The following is a 16,826-nucleotide window of genomic DNA, read 5'->3' as shown; positions in this document are numbered from 1 at the left end:
TATGTATTTAACCTAATGATCGGAGGCGTCGCTTATTATGTTAACTTTCTTTGTTTTCAAAAATTGATTAATGGGAAGTTTGAAGTAGTTATTATTTTTTCTTTTTTTAATGTAAAAAAGCACTAGCTAATGATAAATTTATGTAATCTTTTTGTATAACTTTAGTCTTTTAGTAGCTATTCTTAAAATAAAGACTATTTTGGAAGAAATAATTATATTAATAATTAATTTCTTAAGAGTGGAGTGATGATTGAACCCACAACTTTCAGCTAAGAACTTAATCGTTAGGGGGTAGGGTGGTTCGAATACGTCGAAATTTTTTAAATCGTTTGGCGCTGTTAAAGGGTCTCAACTATCATTATTAAGAAGCATTCATTTTCTAATAACTCCTAAGTTCGATATCTGCTGCCCCTCAATGGACCATAAGGTGTGAAAATAACACTATAGTGCTTATTATTGAAAAAATTATAAAAATCATTACAAATTTTATTGATCTATTTGCTATAACGATCAAAGGTGACTATTTCCGTTCAACAATATCTCTACAAAATTTTAATAAATGCAAGTTAATTGCTTGTTAGTATCTTATAATTTTAAAAAAAATATGTATTACACTCCTTTCTAACGCAATCCGAGATACAAACGTTTGATATCCAATATTCGTTGTCTCTGAGATAATTTACAGAAATATTAAGTTATTTTAAAATTTTGTGCATTTCAGGGCTCGAAAAAACTCAGAAATTTTACCCGTCCCCTAGGACGACTTGTTTAACAATGTATCCGTCCTCCTTTGAAACTAACCCGTAGCTTCTAAATAAATAAAAATATAATTTTCTCTTATTTATTACAAACATTTATATAAATTGCACAATGAATTAGTAGTTACTAGGATTACATTATACAGTAATAAAAGAAATACTAGGTTACTAATAGTAACCTAGTATTTCTTTTATGAAATAATTTAAATGACAAAGGTCAAGTTATCTGGAATGTCAATTTATCCGAGGGTACTGCGTTTTTTAAATGAATCAAATATGACGTTTGCCAGTTCCACAATCAAGCCAATGATTTACAGAGGTTTCTGCACAAAAATCTGAAAGGGGTTTTCCATTAAGGATGATGTTCATAATTGCTTTTAACGCTTCTTGTTTAAGACCAGTACGTAATGTGTTTTTTTGTAAGTTCATTGCTGAAAAGCCCCTCTCAACCGCTGCAGTACTATCAAACAGAGAAAACATCAATTCAAACATACACAGTATGTTGCTGTATTTCTTATTAGAGGGTCATTTTAGAAGTGACGCGATAGACTCTTGTAAGATAACAAAAATTAAAAATTTATCGCGAACATTAACGGGAAAATGGCCGTCCGCGCGGACGTCGGATTCGAGAAATTTGTTGTCCGCATGGAATTTTTGACAGCCCAGGACGGGCGGTTTTTCGAGCCCTGGTGCATTTTTTGTTTTTAAGAAATGTCAACTCTTTTGAGCACTGCTGCAAACCAATCAAAGAAATCTGAGAAGTTTGAAATATTTCTGAATTCTAAGCATTCTTAGTCTTTTTTTTTTCCTTCCTCACAATTTATAGAGGTAGCAAACTATTAAAGTTAGTCAGAATCATAAGATTTTGCTTATTACTTATAATGGCAATTGAGGGGATATTTCCTTCTCGTGATATTTCACGCCAACTACAATCACCAAGGTGCCAAATTGATTTCAATTTTCAGTTTTAAAAAAAAAGCAATAAATAAAAAAACTTGTGCAGATGTTAGCTCGTCTTTTAAGAAGTTTTTTGGTGCCAGAAACTAGTAAACATGTATATTTACGCTTTCATGCTTATGACTGCTCACATGCTTGATATTTTATTTATTTTTTTTTGTTGATTATGTGAAAAAGAAATGGTGAATTCTTTGTCGCCATGCAAGAGAAATCTGTAATGAATAACGACAAAACTGTGATTGATAATTAAAAAATATTTTTAGTTTTAAAATTATAATTTGAAGTAGTTTTAGTAAGTTAAGTTTATGCGTTACCTTAACTAGAACAGAACTAATTGTCATATTGATTGATGTAAATTTTTATAATTAGATAGAGAAAATTAATTCTTATTTAGAATTTTTTGTTGTAACAATTATCTTTTTTTTTGTTGGTTTATTTTAGTATTTATTATTATTGCTGATCAGTTTTAAAATGAATTTAACTTTTTTGATTGAAAAACTCAATCCTTATTTAGTTAATTTCTATTTCAGCAGATAAGTCTAAGACCTTGGCCAAGAATGTCAGTTCTGCCCCTTATATTAGGAGAACAGCATCAGTGGATACCATCTATCTGCTGGGACAGTGGCAAAGAGATGCCCTCTACCTCAGCTATTGTGGACGTCTCATGATGGATAGGGCTACACAGGTATTCATTCATACTCCTCTTCAAATAAGTTTTGTTTTTAATGATCCTTTGTGAAAGACACAGGTATGTCAAGACTTTACACATTAAAAGTAACTTAGAGAAATATTTTTAAACTCCATCTGGTTGACCAAAGTTATCAAAATGAAATTCTCTCCATGCTAGCTAAAAAGTTTTTACACTTTTTGAACTCTTAAATATTAAGTTTGAAAAATTAAGAGTGTAAAATTATTTCCTTTCATTTTGGAACAATTATTTGCTCAAAATTTTAAACCAATTAGAAAAGCTTATTTTAAATTAATTTATTTTACAGATGAGTTTTAGTTCATGGTATAACCTAAGAATCAACTAAGTTTTTTCATTTGCCAATATTTTTTTTGTGTACAAATTTTTTTTTGCATGAAAGCTTTCAATAATGGTGTCATTTGTATCCTTTCCTTTCAAAATCTCTACAAATGATATTTAAAACAAATTATTATAAGGTGGTTATGATCATAATCATATAGTTAGAAGGTGTAGTGGGAGGAGTATGTGGAGGGAGGGGGGATGACGAACAAAAGAGAGTGTTTATGAATATTCCATGCCAAGTAATATAACAATAAACTTGTAACTTGTCTCAATTTTTTGGTTGTTACATGCAATAGTTGCACAAAATTTCTTAAACCTAGCTTAAATATTCATGAAGATTTGGACATACTTATATAAAAAAACTAATTTTTCCTCTTGTTTTCCTTCTTTAACGATAGAAATACTCAATAAAATTAAGCAAAATTATCGGAGTATATTTTAATTAATAGAAATGATAAAATTTTAAAGTTTAAATTTTTTTTTAATAATTGCACTAGATATGAGCATTTAAAGTAATCGTTTAATACTGTAATTAAAAAAAAATCCTAACTTTGTTCTGCATCATATTTGAAGCTATAAGCTTATCTAGATTATTGAAAAAAGTCCTATTTGAATACCTTAAAATTTTTAGTAAGTTTCTAGCAATTTTCAAAGTAATTTTTGTAAATTTTAAAAGAGAGCTTTAAATGGTAAGGAGTTTTCCCCAAATATTTTGTATCATAAAACAAAATTTAATTACAAATGATACCATACAATGATATCATTATTTGTTATTGCAAAAAACTTGAGACTATAATGAAAGAAAATAAGTGAAATAAAAGATACTCTATTAAGAGATTGTCCTCTATTAATACTGGTGCCATTCAGGGGTGCTGGGATGGGATGTTATGACCTCCCAAAGATTTTCCATATTCAGCAAAATTTTTCGAACCATTCAGCATATTTACGAAATTTTATTTCCCCCCCCTCTCTCTTTTTTAAAAAATTTAAATACAATTAGTCCATATTATAACTGAAAAGTTTAAAATAGTGATTAAAAAAAGCATGCAAAAGTATCAATTCAGGTATCTTTATTTTATTTAGGGGGCCTTGATTCCCAGAATATGCATTTTTAATTGATATTCAATGAGATTTACTGATCACCAAAATATTTGTTATTAGGTTTGTGGGATAGTGAGAAATTATGTCTTCATCTTAGGTCTGAATTAATTTTTTATATTTATTTCTCAAAGGGTTAAATAAGAAAAGTGGGTCACCATGTTATTTACAATATGCTTTCTTTCGAGCCACCATGTTTTCTTTAGAGCTGCATTTGATGTTTCTTTATTGCATGTCAGAATAATTGTAAGTGCTCATTTATGATTCAACCAAAATGGGAATTTCCCCCTCCGAAAAGTGTAAGACTATGAAATCATGTAAACACTAGCCCAGTCTCAATCTTTACTTCATGTAAGAAGCATTGATAAATATAGATTCATTGATAAAAAAAATGTTTATAATTTCTCTGATATAAGCAATCATAAATGTAAATGTCAACTTGTCTTTTGGTAGACTTAGACTCCTGCAAAATGCAAACAATGTAATATTTGATTCCGAATGATGATATTAATATAAATAAATTGTACTTTGGATAACATTTAATTGTTTTTCTTGTGCATTATCTATTGTATGTCAGTAATTATTTTCATATCATTTTCTGAGTATCTTCCACAAATGTGGCAAAAAAAGGTCCTAGCCATGCCGGTAGTTTTAATCGCCTCTGTCGAAACCTGCCAACCCTGTTTTCTTTAATCATTAAGACACAAATTAACTATTATCATTTCCTACTTTTGTGTAAAATTTCTAAAAATAAAAAAAAACCATGCATTAATAATTTTATGGTTTGCACTTTTTAATGGCTTTATATATCAATTTTAATATCAAATAATTAACAGTAGAGAATTGTAATAACATTTTGCTGAAAATAATGATTCAGAGGTTTCTTAATTTACATGATTGGCCTAAAAATGCCAAAGTATGAAGTGGGGTTATAGTTTCATGGAGCTCTATATCATATAGTTATGCGTGTTCTCAACTTCAGATTTTTATTCTGTTATTGTCACACTTAAATGTATTTTTTTGATTTACTTATTTAGACTCCAGAAGAATTTGAAGAGGCTGATCGAAGACTATCTCAAAAGAAAGGATCTTCAATTTCTGGAGAAACATTAGAAATGAAAGTGAGCACTAATTTTTCTTTTATACTTATTAAAATAGATGTTTTAAATTATTTAATGAATATTTTTTAAGTTAATTTTTTTATACTGAGATACATTTTGTTCTGAGCTTTTTAGGCTTGTGTGTGCTATAAAATAAATTTTATTACTCAAAATAAGGAAGTTTTGCTGTGGTTAATCCAAAAATGCAATATTGCTCAGTAATTAATGCAGGAGGAATTTCATGAATACAATAATTGTTTGGATTACTTAAATTTTTACCTGTAAGATGTTAATATTAATTCTTCATTTATTGTTTCTTGTACTTGGGGTATCAATTTTCTGTTCTGAAATTTTTTCTTGCTTTTTCCTTAAATATTTCTTTAACCATGAAATTTTACTGTGAGCTACTAAATTTTAAAAAAAAATATTAATTAAACTCAATTTTACTTTTAGAGTTAAGGGCACTTTGTTTTATATTAAACAAACTGTGATTTAATTTACGTGTATAAAAGTTTTTTTTATCCATCTATCTCGATAATAATGCTTGGTGTTAGTAAATTCTTATAATATTTTTTTAAAATTAAAGAATATGTTCATCTATAATTGATTGCATTTTTTAAAATTTAAGAATCCTGTGGATTGTTTTAAGAATTTTATACTATTGAGCAAATAGGAGATAGGTGACTTTGCTGTTTTTTAAGTGATCTGAAAAGTTAGCCCCTTATTCAAAAAATAAATAAAAATTAAATTTACTTGGAAAGATTTGCATGGTTTTTTAAAAAAGAATTTTCTTAACTCAGAATTTTAGAATAGTGATAATAAATAATTAAAAACTTCCCTTCAATGAATCATTTAAGTGAACAAAATAATCGTGACAATAGCTTCCAACCTTAATTACTAGGCTGATTTTCCTATATTTCGAATCTGTTGTTTTACACCTTGTACAACTAATAAAAGGGATTGTTTCTGGCATTAGTATTGCTGAGCAGCGCTTAGTTTTTTTACCATATTTACCTTATGATTTTTTACCATAAATATGGTTAGTTTCTTATTAAAATAGATAATGCTTAAATCAGTTATTGATATAACTGATTTAAGCTGATTGACGCATTGCTGTTAATCTTAAGAATGTGTAATTTCATTAGCTCATTGCATTTTCTAATACATTATGTAACTAATTCCCATTATTCATATTTAAAATCAATTTCAACTATATTGCTGACCTATGAGAATACTGCTTTGCAATGGAAAAATCGATGTAAGTGATAAAATAATTGAAATTGAGATTTTTAGACATTCAATATTTTTGTATGAGATTGCTTAAAATGTTATTGCAAAAGTATTTATTCAAAAATAATTTTTCTTTATCATTTTTTTTAAAAAATTTCTATTTTTTGTGTTTACAGCATTAGCAATAGAAAATAAATAGTTGTCTAGCCATTTTTCTCCATTTATCGTGAAACAGTTACATGGAATTTTTCAATTGCATGGCAGAATACAGCTCATATTAATATGTGAACCTATTTTAGCAGAGAAGTCAGCATATTTTTATAATCTAATACTATAGGTTTGGAAATGAATTTGCATTGAATTTGCATAAAATCTGTGAATCTTTTTCAAAAATTAAATTTAGAATTAAATATCTGAATTAAAATTAAGAATTATAATTTTGAAGGATTAATTAGTTTTACTTTAAAATAAATGAGTTAAAATACAACAATTCAAAATGTTCTGTCAAATTCTGCCTCTCTGTGTGCTCTCCACAAAATCTTTGTTGCAATAGTTTCACATGTATTATTAGTCTGCATTTCTTAGATGGACAAAATAAAAAATAGGATAGTAATAAAATACAGCAAAAAAACTACTCACTGTTTCCAAATATGGTATTGATGCAAACATCTGCATGCTATAACTAAACATTTGACTGTTAGACAACGATTTCAGAAAACTTACTAGTGTACAGCCATGCTTGTCACCTTTCCTTTAAATAAGTGTACTAGTTATGAGAGTACTATGAGAGCAACAGTAACATTTCAAATTCGCAAAATCTGTAAGAAGAATGTTTAGTTGTCTAGGGTTAAAAGTGTACAGAAATTTAAAATCAATTTACCTGCTTAAGTTCTGAGCATCCTATCAAAGATAAAAATGTAGTTGGATAATTAAGACATCATTTCGGAATGAACCCTTATTGCATATTTTAATCACTAGGGACTATTAATGATTTAAGTGATGGTGTAATTCTGTAAATGCAATAATGATGAATAAAGTGAAAACAAATATTTTTTTAAATGTTAAACATAAATTGGCTATTCTCTGTTTTACTGAAAAATGTAACAACCCTATAATTCTTTTAAACATATTATGCAGTGTTTCTAATTTAAATATTTATTCTTTGTAAACAGTTTGCTACGAAAAATGCAAATTTATTCTTTCTGCACTCACTTTTAAAAATTTATCTTTTGTAATTTATTACAAGTAGCTGTCGTACATAAATTATTTTTCAATTTTGTTTCAGTTTATCCGCCAGCGCCTGCAAAGGACCAATCATAACAGCCGCCTCACGGGGCCCTCCAGCTCTTACCAAAGGCAGAGTCCCGTTCAAGGGGACCACCATGCCATATCATCGTCCACCTGTGGAGCCACATCTCCTATTCTGCCGTCCATCTCTCCCCACCACCAGGGGGCACAACTTGCTGCTAGCAATGGCAACAATGCCAGTGCCACCTATTCCTCTTTTGCCTCTGCATCATCGCGTGCTCTTCCTATTCCAATCCCTGACATTCCGAAGCCTCTGATTCCAAGAATGAGAAGTAGTGTCGAGGGTCTTAATCAGGTACCCATCACCTCACTTTTCATATTTATAACAGGGGTTTCTTTTAAAAGCCCAGTCCGCGTGTTTTTTTAAAAAATCTTTTTATCAAAACCCTGGGTTTTATCAGATTTTTGATGAAAAACCCTGGCTTTATTGAAATTTTTTCTCGAGCCCTCCATGAGATTGCTGGTTTTGCTTCTAGCATGAAAGGTAACTATTTATACCTTGTTTTGTTGCAATGTAACCTATTATTTTTGTTTCATAAAGACAGACAGATTGTTACAAAAAAATTAAAATAACACAATTAAAGAATAGCAAAATTTTTTATTACATTAGCAATGGTTTAATATCAGTGTCGATTAGAAAAAAAACTTATACTTGATCATTTTTCTCAGTTGTCATTGAAATTTAATATACAACTTTGCTTTTTGAATTCCTATTCAATTATTTTTTCAAGCTATATAAATTATTTTATTTCATAAAAAAATGAAAAATTTTCATAAATGAAATAAATTGATTTAATTATAATTTGCAGGATTTTAAAATTTGCATTGCCATCTACCTAGACAATTATAAAAATGCAAAATTTATATCATATCAAAAGTTAGCAATTGTAATTAAAACTTGTCTGATAAAAGATTTTTGATAAATTAAAAAATTTATTCATAAGAACAGATACTTCACTTATCCATCCAAATTTAAGGCACATTAATATGCCCTCAAAACAAGTTGAATGCTTTTCAATTAGCATATCAAGTAAATTCATCATCGATTGTTTGAAAGTTTTTGTTTAAATACAATTAATTTACAATTATTTTGCTTTTTGAGGTAAAGCTTGTTTATGTGTTTCAGTAAATTTTGAAAAAACCCACCTTGGAAAAAAATAGGGTTTTGTTTTTTTAAAGCAAGGTCCCCTCCCCCCCACTTTGATGAACTCAAGTTCGTAACCAACCTTATGACCTATTGTGTGCTCCATTGTTACATTTTCATTTCACTTAATTTTATTGTGCTCAGTTCACATTTGTAAAAGTTACTTAATAAAATCTTTTAAGTGGCTCAGCATGCATATAAACTTGTTCCAAAGTTCAGCATATAAGCCTTGGAGCACTTTTTTTCTTTATTTATTTCTTCTTTTTGCCCATTAAAAGTTCATGAAAATGTACTGAAAATAAAATTGTAATATCCTAAAGTAGTTAAGTTTTCTATACAAGCATAGTTGAATAAGATCAAAGAAATTCTGATGAGATATCGAATTTATAACTGTTACTAAATCTCCAGGCACCCTGAGATGAAATATGTCATTGTTATTTTTTAAGAAAACTTGTTACTCCTACAGCTTTATTAGGAGAGTTATTTTTAAGATGCAAAAAATTAAATTTAATTTTCACAGATAGAATTTCTCTTGTAAGAAAACTAATATTCTGTGTTAAAAAGGAAAATACTTTCCTTTTAATAGCAGTGATAAAGGTAACTTCTTTTATAGGCAGACTTATGGAAGTTAATTAATATTATTAATCCTATAAAATGTTATTTAAAATTTTTTAAATGACAATATTGTAATACTTTTTTACATTTAGTCTTCCATTGTTGTCAACATTTTCGAATATGTGGTGACATCTAGTCACTCCGAAGTTCAATTTTCTGCTTTAGGGAAACCTATTTCTTACGAAATATTGGTTTTTTTATGAATATATTTGGCGAAAAGTTCCAAACTTAATCTTTTTTCATATTTTTGTTTATTTAATAATGGTTCATTTAAAACATTTTTTATGTTTATTAAAAGGGTAATTTCATAATATTTGCAGTTTTGGTAATGTTCATATTTTTTTTTTTTAATTTATAGGATGCGACACAAAAAAAGAAGAAAAAAAACCAGGACAATCAATTTTGAATATAACTTAGGTAAAAATAAATAAAAATTTAAGTGATACACAAAAAGAAAGGAATGCACAAATTGAAAAGAAATTAACTTCAATACCATAATGCAGTATCTTTGTTCAATTTTTTTTTTTTTGCTGCACCCCCTCTATGTATTTGCAAAAATATTGGTTAATCTATAATTAAATTTGGTGACCAGCCTGTGTAGAGGGCAGGGAACTGTCCTTGCATCAGAAAGGTTCTGGGTTCAAATCCCGGGCAAGGCATGAATGTTCTTTCCTTCTCTGTACTATCTGTCCTCACTGTGGGAGCGACGTTGGCCCACCTAATAGGGTGCCCCTGAAAGAGAGGCCAACAAAATCGCTCTGTATATGCCTGAATTGACGGATGTTAACACAGGTGGGCATTGGAAGAAAAAAATGATTATATTTGGTAAAAAAAAAATTAATTTTAAACCTTTTTCATGTTCATTAAAAGAGTGACTTCATAATCTTTGTACCTTTGGTAATTTTTGCAATATTATTCTGAAAATGTAACTACTTTGTCATTAGTAAGGAAACTGACCCACAGAAAGTTTGACTTCACAGAAGGCATGCCAACTTGCTCAATCCATCTTAGTTAAAATTATGTCACTCCCAACTTGAAATAGTTTTTGGTGACTTTACTCAGCTTTGTTTCAGATAAGCTTTCATTCATTTTCTGAATTAACAAATAGTCACTGTATGTCAAATATGTTATGAGGTTATTACTCTGCACTTCCCACGTGAAGTTTTCTTAGCACTATGGCGGCTAGTCTTGTCATGCAAGAAAAATGTCAGATGGTTTGTTGCGTTCATTTACATTTAACATATTCTTTGCCCATAAGATAGGAATTCACTTTCATATTACACCACTTTTCTAGACAACCTGCTATTTCAATGGTTCGGAGTAGTGGTCAGAAAAACTACATTATTTTTGTAGTTTACAACAACTACTTAGTTACAAATATAGTTAACTACAACTACTTTTTTTTTAAATGTAATGATTACAAACTACTTTGGAAATTGTAGCAACTACTTCACTTCTTAGGGGAGACAAACTCTGCTGGTAAACTTAATTTACACCTATGTTCAAAATGGTTTTGAATAAGAAATTGACTTACATTAAATAAAAGGAAATTATTAAGAAATATTTATTCATCTTTACATATGCTGGTTTCTTTTTCCAAAACATTTTTTTTCTCGAAATTGTTCATTTAATCTTCAACTTTTTATGCCTTTTTTGACAGCAAATAGATAATTTAAGAAATGCAAAATTATCAAGTACTTGCAATTTAGTAATTGTTTAATGCTCTTTTATTTATTAGAGCTGTATTTCTTTTCTGAACTAAGGTTACAAGTATTTGCCAGGGATTGCTACAAACTATTGTTTTTTTTTTTGTATCACACTACTCACTACACTACTTTTTTAAAGAAGTTGCACACTACACCACAAACTACGAAAAAAAGTAGCGACTACAGTAGTTTCACTACTTCAGAGTTATTTTTGAACTAGTACTTGCTATCCACACATCCAATGAAAGACAGCTAGAACCATCTATCTCCACTCTGGAGAAATAAATTCATTCCACAATAATTATGTTTTAGATGTCTTTTAATCCTTTTTTAAACCAATATTTGTATTGCTTGATAAAAAATTTTTCATTCGCTTCAAAATTATGCAGATTGGAAATAACAGTCACTCTCAAAAATAGGTGTCCATTTCCAAAACATGCCAGACATGAATAAGAAGAAACACTTTTTTTGAGTGCTTTAAACATGTTGAGTATTATTTCCAATCTACCTACATATTTTTGAAGGGAATGAAGTTTCTTTAATCAAATTATATCTTACTGCTTCAGTTTATTGGAATTATTTATTGAATTCTTGTATATTTAAAATGAATATTCATTTTTTTAAAAATACATTAATATGGACAAAATATGCTAAATGCAAAAATATCTTAAATAGTATAATAAATTTTCTTTAAAGTGAAATTTGGATATATTTTTCTTTTTAATAGTTTAAAATTAAAACTGAATGAAATATTGTTTTTTTTTCCTTCAGGAAATAGAACGGATAGTTTTAAGAGAAATTTCTAACACTGACGGTGAAGAAAGTGATAGAGTAAGTTATCTACTTTCACATCTTAAGTTACATAACTGCATTTTTAACTGTATCAATGTGTGAGAGCTCCCATGTTTAAAGAAATTAATATTGTTTAGTGATTGTACAATGTAAAGTCAATCTAGATTACTTATTTAATGAAATGTCACTTTACCAAACACCTGTTATCAAAGCTCGCACATTTACATTAATTGCCCTTAAAATATTGCTTCTCAATAGCCTAACAGTCCCTTGAATCGATCCTGCCTCCCAACAGCGTTTCATTCTTTACAGTTTTGATATAAAAGTTACCAATTCTTAATCTTTATTCTCTTCAAGTTCTTTGACATCTACCAACCATCTTCTGTGAGTCACTAGATTTCAAAATGCTCTTTTCACAGCTATTATTATTCGTATGCTGACTATAACTAACCCACCTTCATCTTTATGTCAATGTCAACATCAATGCCTCTAAACTTTTCCATAATTTTCGAATTTTTCCTAATTGCACTCCATTATTATAGACAGGTTCATACATTTTTTCCTTATTATTATTCTCTTCCTGGTTAACAAAGAATTCTGAAAAAAAAAAGGTTAGGTTTTTAATCATGACTTGTCATGTATGTTTGCATAAGTTAATTAATCTATATTTTTTGGAAGATAATGACAAAGTATATCCATCATAAAAACTCAGTTATTTGTAATGTGAATTAAAGTAGTTTAATGACAAAAAATTTTTTTATAAGATTTTTAAAATTATAAAATTCTGTTATAAAATTATAAATTTTTTTTTTAATAATTTTATAACAGAATTTATATTTTTGAAATTTTAATAATGAGAATAATGTTAATTTTTCAGAGGTCATTTGAAATTTAAGTTTAATACATTTTTCAGAAACTTTTAACAAGCTAAAAAATTATGTTTGACATGAAAATAGATATTAAAATATACTGCTTAAGTTCCTCATACAATTTTTTAATAAAAAAAAGGTTATCCTGGTTCAAAGTTGTAATAAGCTAAGAAAATAGTTTATTTTTTATCCTTATTTAATTGCTTTATTTAGCTCCATATTTAAATAAGAATTTAAGTTATATTAAAATTTTTATTTTAAATTTTCTTCTTTGTGTAGATGCTGAAAAAATAAAATGAGTTTCGTATTTTTTACAAGATTGGCAAAACATATCAGAGTAAATTTTTAGTTAGTATTTGAGGACAGATGAATATTGCTTAGATTGTTTTCATGATCTTATGAAGTGTGGAAATGGGTTCTAGTAAAGCACCTTCTTTTAACATTTCCACATAAAGGAAAAAGAACTAATAGCTTCAATCCAAAGTGCCTTTAACATTATATCCTTGACTGCAGTTATGGTGTGAACTATTAAAAACTGAGTTTTGCATTCTATGTTTGCAGGCATTGGAACCTACTCCAGAAGGGCACAGAGCACCAATTGCTGATTTGTTCCGAAACACACAAAGTGTTAATACTCAAACTCCTTTCGATCGTGGTTCCAGTAGTCAGAGTAGTAACAGTTCCCACAGTGGCAGCCAATCTATTTCTCCTGTTGTACCAATCATACCTGGTCAAATGGATAGTTCTAGGCCCTCGAGTAATGGTAGGTATATCATTTAAGCAAAGAAAAATTATTAGTGTGCTTTAGTTTGCATCCTTATGCCTTCGTTATAATACCTGATATGTTGGATTTTTTTTTTAAAAATTAATATTATTTAATTGTATGCGTTGTGTCTGCAAATATAGTCTCTATTATATTGTATGTCTGCTCTAAGTTAATAAGAAAATGCCCAGCTCTTTGCAAATATTGCCTGCATTATGCAATGCACTAAGCTTAATGGAAAAGTGTCATAGGTAATTTTAAAGACTTTCAGATTAATTAGAAACTATGTGAGGAATTTATCAACCGAACTGGATTTCTTAGGCTCATTGCAAAAACGTTTTGTAAGCGTGTTTATAATAAGCCTTTTATTATGTATCATATAAAATTTAGTGGAATAAGGCCAAATTTGTAAATGTAATGATTATGCAGAGATCCAAGTTATGTAGATTCTCTGTAGTTTTTTTACTTCTGCTACTGCTGACTACATCATTTTTTTAACTCAGAATTTTTTTTATTTTAGAGTGATTATGAAGGCTTTTGAGTTCCATTCATTTTATTTTGTATTGCAATTCATATTTAATGTTATTTCTCAGAACCATATGTCATTATATTAGTCTAAAACTGGAATAGAAAATAGTTTGTTGTTTCTAATGACGCTTAAACAAGCCATTGGTCTTGCGAATTAAGTCAGGAAGATTCCGTCTTACCAGAGAGCATTGCGAGGTAAAAGTGTCACTTAGCTCAGAACCCCTGGATAGATGGCAGCACCGCTCATTTGTGAGCCCACTTCCACAATTCACACATAGATCTGAAGAGGAAGAAAAGAATTTCCAGATACCTGTACCCATGGTACTACTAAGCATCAGACCACAGATCTTTCGATTCCACAGATTTTTAGAGCATGTATATCACATGTACTCGGGTTTTAGAGATGTCAAGGATCAATCCCCGGCCTTTCCTGTTCAAAGTCTGATACTCTCTACCTACTGAGCTACCCTACAGAAAATAGAAGGAAATATGATTAAGCTGAGTTGAAGGAAATATGATAAGAAATTAAAATCAAATGTAAATACCTTTGATTTCAGAAAGTTCTAATTATTTTTGTAGAAAACTTGAATTTGTCCCCACGTCAATCCGTAATCTTAATCTAAGAAAATCTCAGCTCCTCTTATCAGCTTTAATCACAACACACATTTGAACTTTACATGTTAAATATGTTATTTATGTCTTTTAGAATTAAGTCATTGAATAAAATGAATTTCTTATAGGTATTTTTAAGGGAGGATGACATGTATTTTAGATCATTGAGTAGCATTTTTAGTAATAGTGATAAAAGATCAGTATTGAATTACATTTAAAAATAATTAAAATAATTTATGTTGATTTTATATATTATTTTTAAATCGTGATTAAAGAATTTTTTTTCCTTAATTTTTCTAAATATTTTTCATGTGGTTTATTATTATTTTTTCAGAAGGAAGTAAAGACTCTCCAGATTTAGAAGGATATACTAATAAATTGGCAACCAGTCCTCATATTAATAAATTTCTTGCTAGAGAGCCCCCTGATGGATGTGAGAAAGTGAAAATAGCTGAGGAAACTAGGTAGGAAGTCATGTTTCTTCATGGAATACATCCTTCATTTTTATAAAATTAATTGCCGAGTTTAATGTAGGCAACAAAATTTCTGATAATTACAAATGTGCTGTCATCAGATACAAATAACTCTATCAGCAAATACAAATAAAAATAACTCTTTGGCAGTTAAATTTGTGCAGTTTTTTTTAATGACTAGTAATGATATTTAGCTAGCTGAATTTCCAACAAAAAAGGAACCCTAATAAGTTTAATCAAATTATCTATAAATGTTACGTAAATTACATTGTGAAACCAAAATTATTAACAAAATTTCAGTTTTTATTTGGAGTTGGACATATATAATTCTAATTGAAACATAAAATGTTCCGCAGTTTACAATATCATAATTTTGAGAACTTTCTGTTTTAAGGATTAATTAATTCGCAAAATTATATAGTTTTTATTTACTTTTTTTAAAACCTAAAATCTGTTTTTCTAGTTTATTTCCTTATTATTCCAAATATATAATACTCAATGCATTACTTATAATTTAGTGTTGCACAGTCAAACAGAAATATTTATCTATCCAAAGTAATACATGCCAACCTAGTTATTAAAAAACATTAACTTAGAATTTTAAATTTGCTGTAATTTTATCTATATTTTCATCTATATACATGTGCGGGAATTTAGATTAAGAAATAACTTATTTTTTCCTTATTTGGTTTTTTGAAGCGTTTAAATTTTATCTTTAATTATAATAATTAGTATGCTTTTTGGATGTTATCGTTCTTGTTTTATTGAAAAATCATGTTACATGTAAATTGTTTCCTGTCTGTTTCTATGGTGATATTCGATATACATTTCTAGCATATGAATAGATTAAACTGTGCTTGCATTAACTATTAATAGAGTTTATGTTAATAGCTTATACTTTTATTTGTATTTTAATTTTAATGGTTATAGATTACTTAATGTGTTGGTACAAACATGAAAAAAATAAAGTTTATAGCTTTTACAAAATGCCTCAATTATTGAGAATTTTACACCTAGGTTATTAAAAAATTGCATGAGTTATTTGAAATTAATGAATATAAGTTGTTTTTTTTAATACAAATTAAACAATATACGCCATTGGTACTGGCTAAAAATGGCCTTGAATTTCGTAGTGGCCATTTGTTCTTGAAACTGGGGAAGCTTGGAAATCTTCTCTGAAACTTCTTAGAGTATTAGGAATTAATAATAATTCTAGACAATTTAACACTACGTTACAATGTATCTCTTATTAGGCATTTAATTTTTTAAAATCAATTCGTAATTTTATAGAATATCTATAACATTTATAATTTTAAAGTTCAAAAAGTTGTTGGTTATTTCTTCTTCAAGGGGACAAAACAGTTAAACATAGGGAACAGATAAACATTAAAGTTAAATGAATTTTTTTAAATCAAACCACATATGTGTTTTCACATATATTTTTTCCTCTATAAATATGTTATAAATATTTTCGGAAGAATAATTCAATTTTTTTCATCAATATACCATTTCATAAAGTATTTTAAAGAATATTTTTTGTAAAGTTTTTCCCCTTTCTTATTTAGGAGCTCTGTTTGTGCTGATTTTCAAGAGTTTAGTTGTCCCAAGCCCAGTATGCATTTTGTTCTGTTACCCAGTCAAAGATCCGCATTTGATCCCCTCTGCAAGAACTGTGGCGCTATATCTACTCCAAACGGGGACATCATCAAACCTGGTGCTCCATCCGCTAGTAAAAGACTTCAATAAATTTAAGTAAATTAAATTATATGGGGGAAAAAACCATCCACCATAAAACCTCTGTCTTCACCTTTATGACAAAATTGTTTCATAGCAAAAAGAAAAA

The 16,826-nt window shown here is 28.6% G+C and overlaps 1 protein-coding gene across 3 annotated transcripts in view; it reads left to right on the top strand.

The window, feature by feature from the left end:
- The window catches only part of LOC122271711 (protein FAM117B), a 98,453-nt gene extending 81,627 nt beyond the window's left edge, over positions 1-16,826 (top strand). For 2 of the 3 annotated variants that reach the window (XM_043053902.2, XM_043053913.2), the window contains exons 2-8: positions 2,246-2,400; positions 4,881-4,964; positions 7,459-7,776; positions 11,718-11,777; positions 13,169-13,370; positions 14,845-14,974; positions 16,549-16,826. In XM_043053902.2, the coding sequence (XP_042909836.1) occupies positions 2,246-2,400; positions 4,881-4,964; positions 7,459-7,776; positions 11,718-11,777; positions 13,169-13,370; positions 14,845-14,974; positions 16,549-16,729 (1,130 nt within the window). In that variant the 3' untranslated portion in view covers positions 16,730-16,826. The remainder of the gene's footprint in view (positions 1-2,245; positions 2,401-4,880; positions 4,965-7,458; positions 7,777-11,717; positions 11,778-13,168; positions 13,371-14,844; positions 14,975-16,548) is intronic. The other variant, XM_043053906.2, reaches the window with a different exon arrangement.

This window comes from Parasteatoda tepidariorum, chromosome 2 (assembly GCF_043381705.1).
Source record: "Parasteatoda tepidariorum isolate YZ-2023 chromosome 2, CAS_Ptep_4.0, whole genome shotgun sequence".
NCBI lineage: Eukaryota > Metazoa > Arthropoda > Arachnida > Araneae > Theridiidae > Parasteatoda > Parasteatoda tepidariorum.
Note: the sequence above shows the minus strand (reverse complement) of the source record. Positions and strands in the feature narration are given on the sequence as shown.